At 36.9% G+C, this 21,285-nt stretch overlaps 1 protein-coding gene across 3 annotated transcripts in view; it reads left to right on the top strand.

The window, feature by feature from the left end:
* Nucleotides 1-21,285, top strand: part of ATF7IP2 (activating transcription factor 7 interacting protein 2) — a 68,573-nt gene that overhangs the window by 41,235 nt on the left and 6,053 nt on the right. For all 3 annotated transcript variants that reach the window (XM_065924319.1, XM_065924317.1, XM_065924318.1), the window contains 3 exons: nt 14,463-14,533; nt 15,708-15,769; nt 16,226-16,292. In XM_065924319.1, coding sequence (XP_065780391.1) covers nt 14,463-14,533; nt 15,708-15,769; nt 16,226-16,292 — 200 coding nt within the window. The remainder of the gene's footprint in view (nt 1-14,462; nt 14,534-15,707; nt 15,770-16,225; nt 16,293-21,285) is intronic.

Below are 21,285 nucleotides of genomic sequence, written 5' to 3' on the forward strand. Positions count from 1 at the left end.
AGTCATAAAGCTGAAGGTCACATCTTTCAACCCCATGAATGGTAGCCCCCCAAGCTCCTCTGTCTATGGAATTTCCCAGGCAAGAATACTGGAGTAGGTTGCCATATCCTTCCTCAGGATCTTCCCAACCTGGGGCTCGAACGCAGGTCTCCTACTTGGCAGGCAGATTCTTTACTACTGAGCCACCTATGAGGCCCATTACTAGTTTTGGGGGGAGTCAGAAGGTTATACTTGGATTGCAACTGCAAGGGGGGCTTGACACCCCTAGCACCCTCATTGTGCAAGAGTGAACTATATTTACCCTTTCTGTTGCTCTTCATTTCTTCCTGTATTTCCATCAGGGATACTTTTTCTTCTGCCTCAAGAATTCCGTTTAGTATTTATTTTTAAAATTCCACCCAGGACATTGTATTTGTCTGGAAAAAACTTCATATGTCTTTATTTTTAAATGTTTTAACCTGGTATTGAATTATAAGTTGGCAGTTATTTTTAGCACTTTCAAGATGTCATTACCTTGTTTTCAAACTTTTAGAATTGCTATTGAATAGTTAGATATCCATCTTATTGTTCCTTCTTTGAGGATAGTGTGTGTATTTCTGTAGCTATTTTCAAGATAGTCTATATATATCGTTGATTTTTGTCAGTCTTATTCTGTCATGTGGAGGGGAAATAGTTTATCCTGATTGGAGCTCAGAGTTCTTGAATCTGTCTTTTCATTGTCTTTGAAAGAGTCTTCTTGGCTGTTCTCCTTTTAGATGCTGGTTTTGCACCATCCTGTCTCTTCTCGCCTTCTGGTATTCCACTTACATTCTTCTCTGTACACTCCATCTTTTTTGTTCTCTGTGCTATTTTCACTGTTTTCTATTTTATTTATTCTCTCTTCAACTGTATCCAAGTGGCGTTAAATACTCATGTATTTAGTTCTTAGTTTCAGTTTAATGTTCCAATCTCTTCTTCCCATTGGATTCAATTTTAATAGATTCAAGTAAGTCCTCTGGTGAAATTCTTCATCTTGTCATCACATGTTGAACATTTTAATTGCTATTATTTTCTTATTTACTTCTTATCACTCATATCTGGGTCACATTGAGCTCTTTCTGTTTACTGAACAGGTCATCTTTGCCTTGTTTCTTTTATTTATATACTTATGGCTGCACTGGGTCTTCATTGCTTTGCGTGCATGTTCTCTAGTTGTGGCAAGTGGTAGCTGTTCTTCACTGTGGTCCCCTGGCTTCTCATTGCAATGGCTTCTCTTCTGGCTCTAGGCCCATGGACTCCAGTAATTACAGCATGGAGGTTCAGTAGTTGTGGCTTGTGAGCTCTAGAGCAAAAAGGCTCGGTAGTTGTGGTACCCAGGTTTAGTTGTTCTGCGGCATGTAGAATCTTCCTGGACCAGGCAGGGGTTGAACTCATGTCCCCTGCACTGAGAAATGGATTCTTATCCACTGTGCCACTAGGGAAGTTCGCCCTGTTTCTTATTTCACTTACTGATTTTTATTGTTTGAATCTTGGAAATTATGTATTAAAAATTATGGAGGCTCTAAATGATATTATCTTTTATCAGAGTGAATTCACCCTATATTCTGGCAGGAGGCAGAGAGAGGAACACAGCCTCTCTAACTGAAGGTTTTAAAATGTACCCATTAATTCTTTGATAGTCCTGGTGGCTCCAATAATAAAGAATCCACCAGCAATGCCAGAGACCCAGGTTCAATCCCTGGGTTGGGAAGATCCCCTGGAGAAGGGAATGGTAACCCACCACAATATTCATGCCTGGAGGATCCCATGGACAGAAGATCCTGGCAGGCTACAGTCCATGGGGTCCAAAAATGTTGGACGTGACTGAGCGGCTAATATTTGAACTTTCCCAATAAAAGGTAGAGCCTAATTCCTGGCTTGGGCTATACTTAGTGACAGCAAATAGGATACAAAAGTAGCAAAGTGAGGGTATGTAACTAAATCACTAAAGACATTGTAGCTTTCTTTCTCTTGGATTGCTTGCTCTGGGGCAGGTTACATACCATAATAACATCCGGGACAGAATAGGTTTCTTGAGGACATCAAGCGGCCTATCCTGTCCCACATGGTGAAGCACCTTGCCAGCAACCATGTGAGGAAACCCTTTGAACGTGCCACCCCAGTCATGTATTCCAGTGACTGTAGCCCCTGCCAGCATCCTGACTGTGAGCTCGTGAGATATCCTGAGCCTAACCCCGCCCCCCAACTAGACAGTTCTGTACTTTTCCTGCAGAAACTGTGAGGTAGTAAATGTTATTTTTTATAGCCATTATGTTTGGGGATTAGTTGTTATATAGCAATAGGTAAATAGTACAACATTTCAGTCCAGTTGGGAATAGAGCAGAACTGAGGCTGATTTGCAGTTTTTGGACTCGACTTATTCTCATTTTCCTCCATTGCTGTGGTCTAGCTGTTTTGTTTTTTTTTTTTTCTTTAAGCTGATCTTGGTATTCCAATTTTTGTCTCCCCAATACAATTCACTTTGGTATCAGTCACTTTGTTCTTGGCATCTTTGTATTCCTGTGTGGTTTAGTTGGCAGATACCTTGAGAGGACATCAGTGGCAAGTATCTAGCCCACTTCTTTTCGGGATCTTAATAGTTCTTTGTATCCTGGCTTTCGTCAGAGCTTTCTGATGTCTTCAAACAGATATTTTAATTTTTATTTCTTAAAAATTTTTTTAATATAGCTTCTTAAATTGTTCAAATGTGGGGCCTCCATCATAGCTATTCTACATAGCAATTTGTGTATGTAAATTTTCTGTACATAGTAATTTATTTAAAAAATTTTTAGAATATTTAAGAAATAAGGATCTTTTTAAAAAGTAAAGGGAAAATATTGTTCTTTCTATTTAAGACATTATAATTGTATCTTCTGATACCTCAGGTGTTGAAGGAATTAGTGCCACTTCTAACTTTCTGTGTCTATAGTAATGGTTCAATTTAGAAGTTTAAGTATTTTCTTTTTAGACTGTGAAGAAAAAAGGCAGTTAACAGCTGAGCCAAAAAGCTCATAGAAGAGAAGGCTTGTGAACCAGAATATGTATCTGATGAAAAAGGAACTTGCTTAAATAGGAAGAAAATGCCTTTATATGCAATCATTTCCAAAGATGAAAGACATCACGGTCTAAGGCACCCAAGAACAGACCATTTCACCAGTGTTGATGCAACGAAACATTACTGTTGTCTAAAAAATAAGCCTTACATTGAACTTTATGTGAAGAAATGTTTGCAGAGATACAAAGGAGAAAATAGTAGTTACCAGCTATAGTATAAAACTTTCCACTGTTTTGCATGTGCTCCTTATGACAGAGCCAGGATTTAGACCCATTCTATTCTATTTGTTTTGGGTTGCCACAAACCATACTCATATAAGATATCAAACTTAATAAATATGTGCATTCTGACTGCTCCACTGACCCCATCTATCTCCCTCTCCTTGGTCCTTCCTATTGCCTGAGTTTTAACAATATTGAAATTAGGCTAATGAATAACCCTACAATGACCTCTTAAGTGTTGAAGTGAAAAGAAGACCCACATGTCTCTCACTTGTAAGTCAAAGGCTAGAAATGATTAAGCTTAGTGAGTAGAGCATGTTAGAAACTTTGAGATGGGCAGAAAACTAGGCCTCTGGAACCAAACAGTTGGCCAAGCTGTGAATGATGAATGCAAAGGGCCTCTCTCCATCATAGTTATTCTGCATAGCAATTTATGTATGTAAATTTTCTATACATAGTGATTTATTTAATTTTTTTTAGAATATTTAAAAGAAACTTCACTTAAGCCAAAGCCTAACCCACAAGGCTCTAGCTTCAGTTCTGTGAAGGACTGGAGTGATGATGAGGAAGCTGCAGAAAAAATGTTTGAGAAGTTGGTTCATGAGGTTTAAGGGAAAAACCTCAACATAAAGTGTGAGGTTAAGCAGCAGGTGCTGATGGAGAATTTGCAGTAAACTATTCAGAAAATCTGCCAAAGATAATTAACAAAGGTGGTAACATTAAACAAAAGTGTAGATGAAGCAATCTTATTTTGCAAGAAGATGAAACATCTAGGACTTTCATAACAGAGAAGTCAATGTCTGGTTTCAAAATTTCAAAGGACATTGTGACATCCTTGGTGGTCCAGGGGCTGAGATTCCAACCTCCCAATGCAGGGGGCCCAGGTTTGATCCCTGGTCAGGGAACTAGATCTCACATGCCGCAACTAAAGTTTGCATGTTGCAACTAAAAGATCCTGCATGCTGCAATGAAGACTGACGATCCAGAGTTCTGCTACTAAAACCCAGCGCAGCCTAATTAATTAATTTTTAAAAGTCTGACCTCCTTGGGCCCTTTTAAATGAAAAATAAAAATTCAAAGGACGAGCTGACTCTCTTTTTTAAGGCTAATGTAGCTGGTGACTTTTAAATTGAAGCCAGTACTCATTTACCCTTCCAAAAATCTCAGGGCTTCTAAGAATGATGCTGAATCTACTTTGCTTGTGCTGTGTAAGTAGAGCAACAATGCCTGGCTGACATACCGAGGCTTAAATTACTGAATATTTTACTCAACTGCATGTTTGAGATCTGTTGCTCAAAAAAAAGTTTCCTCTTAAAATTTACTGCTCATTGACAATGCACCTGGCCACCCAAGAGCTCTAATGGAGATCTATAGTGGGATTAATATTGTTTTCATGCCTGCTAACAGAACATCTTTTCTGCAGCCCATGGATCGATCAAGGAGTAATTTCAACTTTCAATTTTATTATTTTAAATACTTTGTTTAGCTGTTGCTGCTATAGATAGTGATTCCTGCAATGGATCTAAGCCAAGTAATTTGAAAACTTTCTGGAAAGGAATTACCATTCTAGATACATTAAGAACATTCATGATTCATGACAAGAAGTCAAAAGGTCAACATTAACAGAAGTTTGGAGGAGGTTGATTTTAAATTTCATGAATGGCTTTGAGGGGTTCAGGACTTCAGTGGAGGAAGTAACGGTAAATGTGGAATAGCAAGAGAACTAGAAGCGGAGCCTGAAGATGAATGCATTGCTACAATCTCATGATAACCTTTGATGGACAAACAAACAAATTGGTTTTTTGAGATGGATCTGTTCTTGTTGGAGATCCTGTGAAGACTGTTGAAGGAGCAACAAAGGATTTAGAATATTACATAAACTTAGTTGGTAAAGCAGTGACTAAGTCTGAGAAGATTGACTCCAATTTTTAAAGATGTTTTCCCATGGATAAAATGCTAATGCAACAGAAACACCAGTCGCTTTGTGATGGGATGAGTTAATTCATGCAGCAGATTTAACTGATCTTAAGAGGTTGCCATAGACACCCCAGCCTTCAGCAACCACCACCACCCTGATCGGTCAGCAGCCATCAACATCAACACAAAATCGTCTGTTAGCAAAAAGATTACAACTTACTGAAGGCTCACATGATGGGTTAGCATCTTTTAGAAATTAAATATTTTTAAATAAAGGTATGCACCTTTTTTTTTGGACATAATGCTTTTTCACACTTAATAGACTACTGTGGTGTGTACAGCACAGCATAGTATAGTAAACATATATATGCACTGAGAAATCAAAAAAATTCATGTGATCTACTTTATTGAGGTATTTGCTTAGTACTACTATGGTCTGGAATCAGACATGTGATGTCTCTGTGGTATGCCTGTGTTCGATTTAATTGTTTCCTTCTGCTGCTGCTGCTGCTAAGTCGCTTCAGTCGTGTCCGACTCTGTGCAACCCCATAGACGGCAGCCCAACAGGCTCCCCCATCCCTGGGGTTCTCCAGGCAAGAACACTGGAATGGGTTGCCATTTCCTTCGCCAGTGCGTGAAAGGCTAAAGTGAAGTCCATCAGTCGTGTCCGATGCTTAGCGACCCCGTGGACTGCAGCCTACAAGGCTCCTCCGTCCATGGGATTTTCCAGGCAGGAGTACTGGAGTGAGGTGCCATTACCTTCTCCAGGTTTCCTTCTAATAATGAAATTAAATACTTTTTTATGTTTGGTAATAATTTGGGTAACTTCTTTCATTAACTTTCTCCAAGACTTTTGTATGTTTTCCTTTTGGGTTGCCTGTCTTAAATTTTTGGTCAGATTTATTTACCAAGAATATCTTTTCCCTTTCTAAGTCTTTCCATTTTTCCGGGCAAGAATACTGGAGTCGGTAGCCATTCCCTTCTCCAGGCTTAGAGATTTTCCTGGATTTTCAGCTTTTCGGATTTTCAGCTTTTCAGATTTTCCTGACCCAGAGATCAAACCTGGGTCTCCTGCATTGCAGGCAGATTATTATTTTTCTGATAAATGTTCCATCTGGTTTTAACTGTTTTCTCTATCTTTACTCAATATTTTTAAAACTAACTTTCATAGTTTTTTTTTATGTCCTTGTTTTATAACTCCAGTATCACAGTCATCTGTGTATATGTTTTTCTCTCAGTTTCCGGTCACTTGATTCTGTCAAATGTACTTGATAATTTCTGAAATTGGTGAGGCTCTGGATAATATCTTCCTATAGACAAGATTTATTCTGTCCTCTGGCAGATAGAGTAGGGCCTGGTCACCTAATCTGCTCAAAGAATGGTATAAATTCAGGCCTGTTACTTTGGTTAGTCTCCTTCTACATCTAGTTCACTCTGACTTTTCTCATCTTCTCTGTGTCATTCCAATTTTAGTATATGTGCTGCCAAAGCGAGCACTCACTCTGACTTTGAAGATGTAGCCAGCCCTTAGTGGATTCCAGCTGAAAGCTTGTAGTGCTCACCAGGGCCTCTCCTCTTTCAGTTCAGTTCAGTCACTCAGTCGTGTCCTACTCTTTGCGACCCCATGAATCACAGCACGCCAGGCCTCCCTGTCACCAACTCCCGGAGCTTACTCAAACTTAATGTCCATCGAGTCAGTGATGCCATCCAGCCATTTCATCCTCTGTCGCCCCCTTCTCCTCCTGCCCCCAATCCCTCCCAGCATCAGGGTCTTTTCCAATGAGTCAACTCTTCGCATGAGGTGGCCAAAGTATTGGAGTTTCAGATTCAACATCAGTCCTTCCAATGAACACCCGGGACTGATCTCCTTTAGGATGGACTGGTTGGATCTCCTTTCAGTCCAAGGGACTCTAAAGAGTCTTTTCCAACACCACAGTTCAAAAACATCAATTCTTCGGCACTCAGCTTTCTTCACCTTACCTCCCCAAACCAAAATTTCAATGAGATTGACAAAAATTTTACTCTGCTTTTTAAAGTCTTTCTGCTTAATGTCTTAGACTCTTAAATAACATTATGTTTGATCTACTATAGCAGCAAATAAAGATATTAAAAACAGTAGAGATATCAAATGAAGCATTTTGAGCTTGAGAAGAGAATTTTGTAGTGTAATGAATATCTGAAAAGAGTTGCTTATAGTTTTTTGTAGTTAAGCAACAGAATTAATACAGCTATTAGTCTTCCATACACTATGTGACTAGTAGAAAGAAATATATACAAAATAAACTTTGTAAGTTTTGTTCGAGGCCAAAAATGAGTAGAAGAGTAAAATATCATTGATAAAAAATTTTGGATCTGAACATTTTTTATTTATTGAACTTAGAAATAATAGCTTTTGTCAGAATCTCTTATTGAAAATTTTGGTATAAAAATTATTCAAAAAAAATTATTTAATTAAATATGGGTTTAAAAGTGTACTTAAAAAACAGTTGATTTCACAGAAGTGGAAATCACTGTATGGGGAAACATCTCCTGTTCATGAAGTATTAACTGCTAAAGGAATTGTTCTTTTGTTGTAAACATCCAGAAGACTAGACCAAAGAAAAAATTGTATTCAGACATTGTTCAACAAGGAACACAAGACTATGATCTCTGTGAGAAAGGAAACAAATGAAATGCACCAAACAATTATGCCAACTCTGCCTGGAGGCATTTCCCAAGTTGAAAAACAGGGGTGGGAGGAGCCCAAACAGCCTGCCTGGTCTTAGTGCATTTACCAGATATTAAAGGATCTGAATTACCTAGAAGTTTTGAGGCAGAACAATGAAGAAGAGGTCATTGCATAAAGGCAGAACTCAGTCTGCAAAGGGAACCTATCAAATCTTTGGGTGATAACAGATCTATACAAGCCAAGAATAGAAAAATGAGAGGGTTGGGTAAGAACTAATGTAAGGAAGAGAGCCAGACACTTTCTGGTGATTTCACAGAGCTGGGAACATTTTTTCTTTCTCACTGGCTATAATGAAGAGACTTAAGTGGAACAACGGGTCGAGTTCTTGGACGTGTATAGCTGTAGTGAGCTCAATTAGTTCTAGACTAAAAGACTGCAGTAGACCTATCCCAAGAAGCTAAAAGGACTCCAAGAAGTCAAACTAATCCTCAGTAATTTAACTGTATGTGAGAATAAAGTCCAACACACTGATGGAATGAAATATCGTACAACAGTGTAAATTTTACAGTGTCTGACATCTGCTAGAAAATTACTAGGCATGCAAAATATGAAAAATATAACCTGTAACAAGGAGAAAACCAAAATGATAGAAAGAAACCTAGAATTAACATGGTTGATGGGCTTACCAGAAAACAATATAAAACAGCAATTATGTATTCTTCATATCCACAATATAGAACAAAATGTCAACATGACGGGAGAAATGGAAGATATTTTAAAAATGCAAATGTACTTCTAGAGATGAGAAAGACTAAATTGAAAAGTACATTGGATAGGATTAATAACAAAATAGATACCTACTGACTTTTTAAGAATCAGTGAAATATCATTAGAAACTGTTCAGACAAAAGCATGAGGAGAAAAAGCACAGAGCATGAGAAACTTGAAGAATAGTATCAATCAGTCTAATATATATATATCATTGTAGTCATCGCTAGGCAGGAGGCAGGAAAATATATCTAAAATTTTTCCAAATTTGATGAAAATTCTAAACCCATAAATAGAAAGGAACAAAGGTTAACAAACCCAAGAAGAAGAAGCAAAAGGAAAGCACATCATAACCAGATTGCTAAAAATCGGTGTTGACAAGGAAATCTTAAAGCAGCCAGAGAGAAAAGACACGTTACACGGAAAGGAACAAAAGTAGGATGTGGATTCTCACTGTAAACTTTTCAAAACTTTAAAGATGTTGAAAACAAGACATCTCTAAAGTACTGAAGTGGAGCGACATCTCTAATTGATTAAAAGAGAAACTGTCTCAGTTTCTGCAGTTCTATACTCAGTGAAAATATCTTTCAGACATGTACAGGAAAAACAGACTTTTCACACTAAAAAAAAAATGGAAATACATCAGCAGCAGACCTGAATTACAGGAGTGTAAAGGAGCTTCGTCAGGTAAAAGGAAAATAATACCAGATGGAAAATTGGATCTCTGCAAAGGTAAAGTAATGAAGAGTGCTAGAAGTTATAAATATGTGGATAAATATATTTTATTGTGTTTCTATATAGGGTATCTATCTATGTGTGCTCAGTCATGGACTATAGCCTGCCAGACTTCTCTGTCCATGAAATTTTCCAGACGAGAATACTGTAGTGGATTGCTGTTTCCTGCTCTAGGGGATCTTCCTGACCCAGGGATCGGACCCACATCTCTTGCATCTCCTGCATTGGCGGACAGATTCTTTACCACTGCTCCACCTGGGAAACCCCGTATAGGGTCTATATCTGTGTATATATCACACCGTTCCTCTGTACTATGTGGTGTGTGTATATATGTTACATATAATACTGTTTTCTTATAGTATTTCTATATACAGGCAATAAACTTTACAATTTTAAATTAGTGCCACTTATGAATATAATATCATCAAAGAATGTGATATTCATAGGCGTAAATTACCAGAATATATATATACCTAACTTCAGAACATTAAAGTAGACTTCAGATTTCTGGTCTAGCATGTGAGGTGTCATCACTCCATACTAACAAGTAAAAAGTTGAACAAACTGAAAAAAATCAGCCACTCGTCTTTGATTCACCATAGAAGTAAAGTCATTGAGCAAACTACTGCCCCTCAAATTGGAGAGAGAAACAGGCAGAAATGGAGAATCAAAACATCCTGGAACGGGATCAGAAAGAAACCTCCACAGCAACCACTGCTGGGGTAGGGAATCCCAAATTGTAATTGCTAAAGGCTCAGGGAAATCCCAGAGTTAAAAACTCCGAGGAAAGGGGAAGGGGGGCAGTGTCCTGGTATTGGAGAAGACATGGTTTTGTGAGTTTTACCTATACGAGCTCTACTGATCTTCACTGGAAAAAAAATCTTTCATGCTTCCAGCAATGGGCAAGGTAAAAAGAAGCTTTTGAATAGGCCTACCCTCAGGAGAAACAATTACCAGAGATTAACCTACCTGGGGGAAAGAAAACATCCAACATGTGCTCCCTTTAGCATGACACATGGAGGAAGAGAAATAGCCAACTCCAGCCCCCTCTGGCCATCCTGTCCCACCTAAGAGGGTGGTGGGGACAGAGATGCACTAGTGAATTTCACATTCTAGGGGCACAGGCTCACTAAAAGATAGGCCTAATTAATCATAGGAAAAGTAGAGTGCCTCTTCTTCCCACACATTTTACCATTGAATTACTGAAGGCCTGTTTACCATACATAGTTCCTTTTAACCAGTACATCATGTCTACCTTTCAACAACAAAATGACCAGACTAAAAAACAAAAACACAATTTGAAGATAGCAAACGAGCATCAGAACCAGAGTCAGATATGGCAGGAATGTTCAAATTATCAGACCAGGAATTTTTTAGAAACTATGATTAATGTACTTTAATGGAAAGAGACAAAATCCAAGAACTCGTTGGTAATGTAAACAGAGAGATAGATATTCTAAGAAAAATGCTTGAGATGAAAACTACTGACAGAATTGAAGAAAGCCTTTTATGGGCTTATTAGTTAGACTTTGCTGAGAAAAGCAATGACTGACTTTAATAATATGACTAAGAGGGGAAAAAAAAGTGACAAAACAATAACAACCCAGAATATCCAAGAACTCAGGACACCTACCACAAAGGGAGTTACAGATGCATAATGGGAATTCCAGAAGGAAGGAAGAAAGAAACAAAAGCAGTGTTTGAAGTAGCAGTGACTAAAAATTTCTCCCAAATAAACGTTAGAGACCAAACCACAGATCGAGGGAACTCACAGAACACCAAGCAGGATAAATACCAAACACATACATCTAAACATAATTGAAACTTCAGAAAATTGAAGCTATCTTGAAAGCTAAGGAAAAAGCACCCTTGTCTATAGAGAGCTAAGGTAAGAATTATATCAACTTCTCCTTTAAGCTATACAAACAATAAGAAAGTAGAGTAAAGTATTTCAAGTGTTATGAGAACAAAATTTAAGAACCTAAAATGCTTTGCCTTGTAAACATCTCCTTCAAAGTTGGAGAAATAGACTTTCTCAGACAAAAATTTAGGGTATTAGTTGCCAGTAGATCTGCTTTAAAATTCTTCATAGAGAAAGAAAATGGTATGTCAGAAAATCAGATCTACATAAAGAAGAGGAATAAGTGAACATAAAGTAGAACCTTTTATTTTTCTTCTGCTTAGTTGATTTAACTGATGAGTTCAAATTAATAGCAACAGTGTATTTGATTGTGTATGCATGTGTGTGCTCATTAACACACTATAAGTGAAATGAATGGCAGCAGTGATTCAAGGAACAGAAAGGAATTAGGAATATTTTATTATTATAAGGTACTTGTAGGGGCTTTATCAGTGACTCAATAGAATGAATCTGCCTGCCATGCAGGAGACGCAGGTTCAATTCCTAGGTGGGAAAGATCCCCTAGAAGAGGAAATGGCAACCCACTCTAGTATTCTTGTTGGGAAATTCCATGGACAGAGGAGCTTGATGGGCTACAGTTAATGAGGTTGCAAAGAGTCAGCTGTAACTGAGTACGAAGGTACTCCTTGTGAAGCAATGTAGTATTTATTTGACAACTGACTTGGATTAGTTGTCAATGTATTTTGCAAACTCTAGGACAGCCACTAATTACAATAGTATAGTATGCTAAAAAAGGAGAGAAAATAGAATCATATAAAATGTAGTTTTATTCATAATTGCTAAAACTTGCCCCAGGATGTCCTTCCGTAAGTGAATGGATAAACAAATGTGGTACATTCAGACAATAGAATACTATTTAGTGCTTAAAAAAGAAAGAAAGAAAGAAATGAGCTATCAAGCTATGAAAAGACATGGAGGAAACTTAAATGTGTATTTTTAAATGAAAGAAGTCAATCTGAGAAAGCCGTATACTGATGATTTCAACTACATGACATTCTAGAAAAGGTAAAACTATGGAGATAGTAAGAAATCAAATGTTGCCAGAAGTTAGTAGGGAGGGATGAATAGGCAAAGCACTGGGGATTTGGGGGCAGTGAAACTATTTTATATTATACTGTAATGGTGGATACTTGTCATTGTACATTTGTCAATATCCATAGAACATCCTGACACTAAGAGTAAATGCTACTGTGGGACTTCCCTGGTGGTCCAGTGGCTGACTGTGCTCCCAGTGTAGGGACCCCGGGTTGATCCCTGGTCAAGGAACCAGAGCCCACATGCCACAACTAACAGTGCAGTGCCTATGCCACAGCTGGAAATCCTGCCTGCCACAACACATATATATATGTGTGTGTATATATATACACACACACACACATACATTTTTTTATATATATATATATATATATATGCCACAACTAAGACCCCATGCAGCCAAATAGTTTTAAAAGAGAGTGAATGCTAAACTATGAACTTTGGCGATAATGGTAATGTTAGCATAGTTTCAGCAGTTGTAACAAGAGTACCGACGTGGTACAGGATTTTGTGGGAGGTTGTGTGTGGGAGGGGTTAAGGGGTATATGGGAAAACACTACTTTCTACAACTTTATTATAAATGTAAAACTGCTGTTGGAAAAGTTATTTAGTAATTTTTAAATGTACAAAATATTACTGAGACAAAGGAGGTATAAATATATAGTGAGATGCCATGTTTACAAATCATAAAATTCATGTTGATGTCACTTCACCCAGATTGTTGTATATATTTAGTGCACTCTTAATCAAATCTTGGCATCCTTTTCTGTAGAAAGTAACAAACGGATCCAAAACTTGTGTGAAGTGTTTCCTTGGTGCCTCAGTGGTAAAGAATCTGCCTGTCAGTGCAGGGGACAATGGATTCAATCCCTTGTCCAGGAAGATGGCACATGCCACAGAGCAATTAAGCCCACACACACACCACAAATACTGAACCTGTGCTCTGGAGCCCAGGAGCCGCAACTACTATGCCCATGTGCTACAGCTTGTGAAGCCCTCATACCGTGGAGCCTGTGGTCCACACCAATGAGACGCCCATGCACCACAACTAGGGAAAAGCCTGTACAGCACTGAAGACCCAGCACAACCAAAAATAAACTAACAACAACAACAACAAAAAACCTGTGTGAAGTGCAAAAGACCTAGAAGATGAAAACAGTGTTATAAAAGAATAACATTGGAAGACATATACTACCTGAGTTCGACTTACTGTGAAGCTATAAGAATTAAGAGAATGGTGTTGGCATGAGGAAAGAAATATAAATCAATGGACAAATTAGAGTCTACAGAGAGTCCATTGGTTTTCAATGACGTTGCTGAAATAATTTAATGGGGAAGAGGTAGTCTTTTCAACAAATGTTGCTGGAGTAACCAGAGGGGAAAAGTAAACTTTTTACAACGTATACAAAAATAACTTGAAATGAATCATAGATTAAATAGCAAAGCTAAGAATTAAAAGTATCTATAAGAAAATGGCACAACCTTGTGTACTAGTCACGTGAAATTCATGTAGCAAATTAAATTGGCTTACTAAAATTTGTATTAAGATTTTCTTAACAAAAATTCCAATTTTAAATGTCAGTGTCAGATTCAAAAAAGTGCAGTCAGAGTAAAATGGAGCAGAAGACAGTCTTCTGACTCAGAATATTCTGTAACTAGAATCAGCATCATTTATCATCCTTTCCTCAGTTTCTTTTGTGTGGTAAATGTTGCTACTATAGTAATATAATGTAACAATTAATTTTTTAATATATTTTTAATACTTCTTCATCTGTAACAAAGAGTTTTATTTATTTTTACATTGTTTCATTTTCATGAAGGCAGATATGTGTGCTAGAGTGACATTTGTATATTTTGTACATGTACAGATATCATATACTTATAGATTATACATTTGGCTTTATTGTAAATGAATCTCTACTAAATTTTAAGGATTTCTACTAATTCATTGTGTATTGTAAACTTTTGATTATAGAAATAATTGGTTATGCCCAGGGTTTCTTGGGTACTTGGTTAATCATCTTCATTCTGACCCCCCGTATCAGTTATGAAATGGTAAAATAGAATAATTATAGCTGTTGATTACATGTCTCAACATAATAATACATGTTTGTTTCATTTAAGTAACGATGATGTCCTATTGATTTCTGTGGAAAATCTGAATCTGAAAACTCCAGTTACATCAAATCTAACAGGTATGTTAAGTTGATTAAAATATGATCTGTCAAATCGGAAAGCCTCAAATCAGTATTTGTTTAAAACAGAATTAAAACTTCTACTCTCAAAAAATGTTTAATTTATGTCTGTGATTAACCTGAATAAATCAGTTGATTGTTTAATAAAGTTGAGGTTCTTTTTAACCTTGTGTTAATCAATTTGTGACCTTTTCTTTCTTTGTTTCTTTCTTTACGTGTGTTGAATGGCTTTATAAATTATAAAACTACTTACCTTTCATATCTGTTATTTGTACTTGTTTGCTGTGGTCTTGGTGGCAGTAGTGATGTACTTAGGATTTAAAGTTTGGCTAATCTGGGACTTCCCTGGCCGTTCAGTGGTCAAGACTGGTCTCCCAATGCAGAGGGAACAGGTTTGATCTCTGACTGGGGAACTAAGATCCCACACACTGCACAGCACAGTCAAAAAAAGCAAAAAATAAAGTTTGGCTAATCTTTGGTATCTTTGATTTTTAAAAAATAACACCTATGTTACTCTTTAGAGTTTCTCATTATACTTAGGTAAAAATCTTTAACCTTAGATTCCCAATCAATTTCCTTTCCCTTAAAATAGCTATCTTGTTGGCTCATAATTTCTTCTTCAAAATTCCCCATTTTGTTTTCATTTTTAGTATATATTAGAGAATTTAATTTACATCTTATTTTCAGAAAACTTTATCTCCACTTACATAACTACTTAATTGCCCTCATGATTTGGGCTGTTAAGATTATAAATCAGATAGTTAACGGATATTACACATTTATCTGATGCCTTTACTGGTTCTATGAAGAATCCTCCAGCCATTGCAGGTGGTCTAATCTAAAGATACTATAAATTTAAAAAATGTGTACATTTCCAAGTTTATCTCCTCAAATGCTACAGTAGTTTACGACAGATACTCAAAAAAGAGTTACTAATACAGTTGTAAAGGTACCAAAGGACAAAACCTTTTGAACCAAAATTAGATTTTGCTTTTTTTGGACTGGTTTGTTGGTCTTTGGAATGAGTCAGTTGAGTTACAATTTTTTATGATTATATAATGGTTAGTTAGCATCCCCATTATTATTGTTTCAGCATTTGTATCTTATAAGGTCCATAAATATTTAATAGTTAGTAAACTTGTCAAATGTTCATATTTTAATAATTTTCTTTCAGCTACTGGAAAAATTACATCAGGAAATTCTAACAATTCAGCTGATGCTGAAAAGAGAGCTGTGGTAGGTCGCAAACATTGTCTCTGAATATTATTTATTTGAATATGTTAGTTCTAGGAACTTTAGTGTTGCTACATGTTGGATGACTCATCTATGTCATTCATTCTTTGGGGGAGTCATTCTCTGAGAAATTAATATCTGATTAGCTAGCATGACCAGGTTCCAGTCCAGTTTAAACATTAAAAAGCAAACAGCTAATTATAAACATGTTTCACAACTGTATTTATTACCAGATTAAATCATTTAGACTCTCCTTAGTCATCCTCACAGAAACTGGATAGTATTTTACAAGCTTCTCTTTCATAGTAGAGTTGAACTAAACCATAAAACTTAAAGAATGTTCAATCTCTAGCTTATAAATGGTAATTTGAAATAATGTGTTTTATTTTATTTTTTGTGTGTTCTATTTTTTAAAAAACATTTTCTGTTGAGGCACAATCATTTTTAACAACTTTCCAGGCTATAGAGAAGAAACATGATTCTGTGATTGACCTGACAAAAGAAGACCTGTCAAACTGCAACACAGGTAAAGGATTTTTCTTTTTCAAGAAAGTGGGAAAGGGTAACAACTCAAAATACATTTGACCCATTTATGAAGTTTTTTGTGTGTGTTAGTGTACATTAATTTTATCATGTGTAGATTTGTGGAGCTGCCACTACAATCAAATTACACAACTGTTACATCACTCCAAGTTTCCCTCATACTACCCGTAAGGATTTTTTTAGGATTTTCCCCCAGTCCCTAAACCCTGGCAACCACTAATCTGTTCCTCATTACTATATTGTTGTGTGAATGTTATATAAATGTGATATAATATGTATCCTTCTTTCACTCATCATCATTTCCCCCAAGGGTCATCCAAGTTGTTGAGCAAATATTCCTTTTTATTGCCGAGTAGTATTCCATGATGTGAATGTGTAGTGATTTATCCATTCACTCATCTGGGTTGCCTGGGGCTATTGGAAATCTCTGTTTTACCTGTGAGACACCCCTGTTTTCCTTAAACTATAGTGGCTATGAGAGGATGCTAGGGCATAACATGAAAATGTGACAGCAGTGTCCCCTCTTTCTCAGATTTACACAAAGAGAAGTAAAATGCAGTAAAATTTATTAGGGCTGCTAATAAATTACAAGGTTTCATCTCTTAATTGCACTTGTGTGTTTATGGTACTATTTTGGTGAAATATTTGAATTCCACTTATTAGGATTGGTAAATTATGTAATACTTAAAAGCAGAGATTACTATATGAACTACACAGTCCAGTTCATTCTCCCATCACAACTGTGGATCCAAACAAAGGTTGAACTATTGAAATCTTCAGGAACTTCATGATAGAATCAAAAAACCCTTCAGTTTCCAATTTCAGAAAGATTAAAATGAATTGGAGTCCATAATGAATCTGGTGTATATTTTTGTCTTTAGAGTAAAATCCAAATTCATTAACAAGATATACAGAATTCTTTTATTAAATATCTTTAATTTTTTTTAATTTTTAAATGATAGATAATTGCTTTACAGTCTGTGTTGGTTTCTGCCATACAGCAGCATAAATCAGCCGTAAGTATACATATATCCCCTCCCTCTTGAAAGTTCCTCTCACCCTATACAGAATTTTTAATGACTTAGGCCTTGAAAACTTTTTTAGCTTTATCTTCTACAAATTCCTTCCCTCTGCCTTAATAGCATCTCAGTAGGTGGCGCTGCTTCTCTTCTTGCCATCACTACATATGCTGTTCTCTCTGCCAGGAATGCTCTCCCCTCTGTACCTTCTTAGGCTTGTTTGATGACCCCACTTCTCATATTTTATTATATTCAGTTTAGACACTTGTGCTGAACTATTCCTTCCAGGCAGAAATTGGCTATCTTGGCTCTCCTTACCCTTGGTATTTTGTGCATGCCTATATTATACCTTTATTTTTCTGTTCTATAATTGTTTCTGCACATATCTGTCTTCCTAAAAAGACTTAACGTCCTTTGCAGCAACTTTAATGTTTTTATTAATCCGTGTATTTTCATCTTTTTAGCACAGTGCTTGGCATACAGTATACTTTTCCCCAAAGAATGTTGAATTAATGCAGATTTTGCATTAAATAGTTTTTTGTGTTTTTTTGTTTGTTTGTTTGTTTTACAGCTCTATTACAGCTCAGTTTTTTTTTGTTGTTGTTTTTTTTTTAATTTTTCAGTGGGTTTTGTCATACATTGATATGAATCAGCCATAGAGTTACACGAATTCCCCATCCCGGTCCCCCATCCCACCTCCCTCTCCACCCGATTCCTCTGGATCTTCCCAGCCCAACATACAGCTCAGTTTTATTAGGAAAAACAAAGGATAGTACACCCTCGAGGCATGAGGGCGGGCCAACCCCAAAGGAGAGGCCCATTAAATAGTTTTAAAAGAAATATAAGTTTATATACTATGAACAGGATTGTAAATTAATTTTTCTGGAAGACATTTTGTTACATCGAAACTACAAATATGCAAGCCTTGTGACTCAATTCTTTGAATAATTATCTGAAAAGCCTAAAGTATAGAGGAAATATGAAAATGTTCATTGCAGTGCTATTCATGAAAAATAAAACTTTGGAAACCCTTAAATTTCTAGAAATAAGAGATTAATTGCAAAAATTAGATTTATACGGTACAACCATATTCAGCCACTAAAAATAATATCAAACAAGTATATATATTTATATAAACATATTAATAATATATCAAGAGGAAAAAGTTATGAAAGTACATATGTAGACTCAGGGTGGAGTTAATGGGATCAGACTTAAACTAGTAGAAAACTGAACAAGATCTAGGAAAAATTTTTTCACGTATTACAGTACAGGACTGCAGTCTCTGAGAGAAGGGAATGAATGAGATGAACCCTGTGAGTTGCCCCAGATTTCGTTCTAGATTGACGTCCTCTGACGGAAATCCTAAGCAGAGAGAGGCTGTCTTGCTCAGGCGGAGGCAGCGACTGACGTGCAGAGAGGCCGAGGTAGCTGGAATGAGGTGAAGAATACTGAGATGAGGAAGCCACTCAGAGAAAGAGTTCCAAGAGGTTAGCATAGGAGTCCTCTTGAGTCTGCTGAAATATCGAGTGACACACGCATAGAGTGAGATTGCATGAAACTGGGCAGAGTGACCAACGAGCTTCACGCCAAACATTCTCCAGAGCTCAGACAGCAGTGGGAAGTGTTCCATACCTGACACGCCATAGTGGCAGATTCTCACTGAATACATGGGTGTGAACTCATCTTAGAGCAAAGGCAGCTCTAGCTTTGCCCTAATAAAACCGAAGTAAGCAGCTAATCACACAAAGTCTGCTTTTTTTCAGAGAAGACAATAGAATTCAACACACAACCATGTAAAATTCATAATATTCATCATCAAAGTTTTAAAAGTCACTTGAGATAGAGGAAGAAAAGTGGAATCCAAAACCAAGAGAAAAATTAGTCAAAGACTTTTGACAGATGACAGGATTAACAGACTAAGACCTTAAAAGAACTGATAGAAATATACTCAAAATTTTAAAGAAAAACATGAACAAATAAGAGAAATAAAAGATAGAAAATCAAATGAAGTAAAAAGAAACTACTGAAAGTTCAGTAGATGGAATAAACAGCATATTAAGCAACCACAATGTTGGACTGGATAACAAAACAAGACCCAACCATGATAGCTACATGATGTGCATTAAATATAAATATATGGATAGGTTAAAATTAAAAGGGTGTAAGAAGGTAAGCCATGCAGACACTAATCATAAAGTTACAGTGGCTATTTTATTATCAGACTGACTTAAGAACAAGGAATATTACTAGGGGAAAAAAAGGATGTTTCATAACAGTGCAACAGTCATGTCATCAGAAAGGCACACTAAACCTATGTTTATGGGACTTCCCTGGTGGTCCAGTGGTTAAGAATCTGCCTTCCAATTCAGGGATGTGGGTTCAGTCCTAGGTAGGGGAACTAAAATCCCACATGCCATGATGCATGGGGCAACTGAGCCCATGTGCCACAGCTACTGAGCCTGCATGCTCTAGAGCCCTTGCACTACAACAGGAAAAGTCCATGCACACTGCAGCTAGAGTAAAGCCCACACGCTGCAACCAAAAAAACAAACCAGTTGTTTTGGCTGACCCAGTGCACCCAAAAAACAAATCTACACTTAATGCACGTTATGGTAGAACTTCAAGATTCCTAATATAAAAACTAATTGGACGAAATTATAAATGGAAAGGTAATTATAATTTGCGGTGCCAACACTCCCTTCTCAGTAGTTGATACAATATATAGTCAGTAAAGTTATAGAACCCTGAGCCACACTATCAACCAACTAAATAATCTACTTGACATTTATAGAACACACAAACGCAGTCACAGAATATGCATTCTTTTTAAGTGCATATGAAACATACCACAAAACTAGTTCTACTGTAAAACTAGTCTCAGTATATTTAAAAGGATAGAGAATATATTCTATGATTACAGATACAATACAACAAGTAATCAGTAACAGAAAGCTATTTGGGTAATACCTAGATATTTGGAAACTAAAGATTGTATTTTCAATAACCCATGAGTCAAAGAAATCAAAAAGGAAGTTTAAAAATATTTTGAACTGAATGAAAACACAGCATATCAAAATCTAAAGGAATGCAACTAAAGCAGTGCATAGAGATAATTACTAGCATTAAATATTTATATTAGGAAAAATAGAAAGTAAAATGAAAGTCTAACATGAATAACATAAGATTCTGCCTTAAGACATTGCTTTGCCGACAAAGGTCCGTCTAGTCAAAGCTATGGTTTTTCCAGTAGTCATGTATGGATATGAGAGTTGGACCATAAAGAAGGCTAAGTGCCAAAGAATTGATGTTTTTGAGCTGTGGTGTTGGAGAAAACTCTTGAGAGTCCCTTGGACTGCAAGAAGATCAAGCCAGTCAAACCTGAAGGAAATCAACCCTGAATATTCATTGGAAGGACTAATGCTGAAACTGAAGCTCTAATACTTTGGCCACCTAATGCAAAGAGCTGACTCATTGGAAAAGACCCTGATGTTGGAAAAGATTGAAGGCAGAAGGAGAAGGGGATGACAGAGGATGAGATGGGTAGATGGTATCACTGATTCAGTGGGCATGAGTTTGAGCAAGTTCCTGGAGATGGTGATGGACAGGGAAGCCTGGCGTGCTGCAGTGTGTTGTGTTGCAGAGTTGAACACAACCGAAGAGCTGAGCAACAGCAACTGCCTTACGTACAAAAAGAACAAATTAAACCCAAAGCAAGTAGGTGACCCATCACTAGAGAAGATGGGGGATGGCAAATAAACAACGTTGTTCATCAGTAGGGAAGTTAAGACCATAATGAGACGCTACAGCACAGCCACTAAAATGGCTGAAATGTAAACAACTGAAAATATACAGTGTTGATAAGGATGTGGAACAACCTGCAATTCTCTTGTTTTGCTGGTAGGAATATAAAATGGTAAGACCACTTTGCAAGTGGTTTTGCAGTTTCTAAACACA

Source organism: Muntiacus reevesi, chromosome 2 (genome assembly GCF_963930625.1).
Source record: "Muntiacus reevesi chromosome 2, mMunRee1.1, whole genome shotgun sequence".
NCBI classification, from domain to species: Eukaryota; Metazoa; Chordata; class Mammalia; order Artiodactyla; family Cervidae; genus Muntiacus; species Muntiacus reevesi.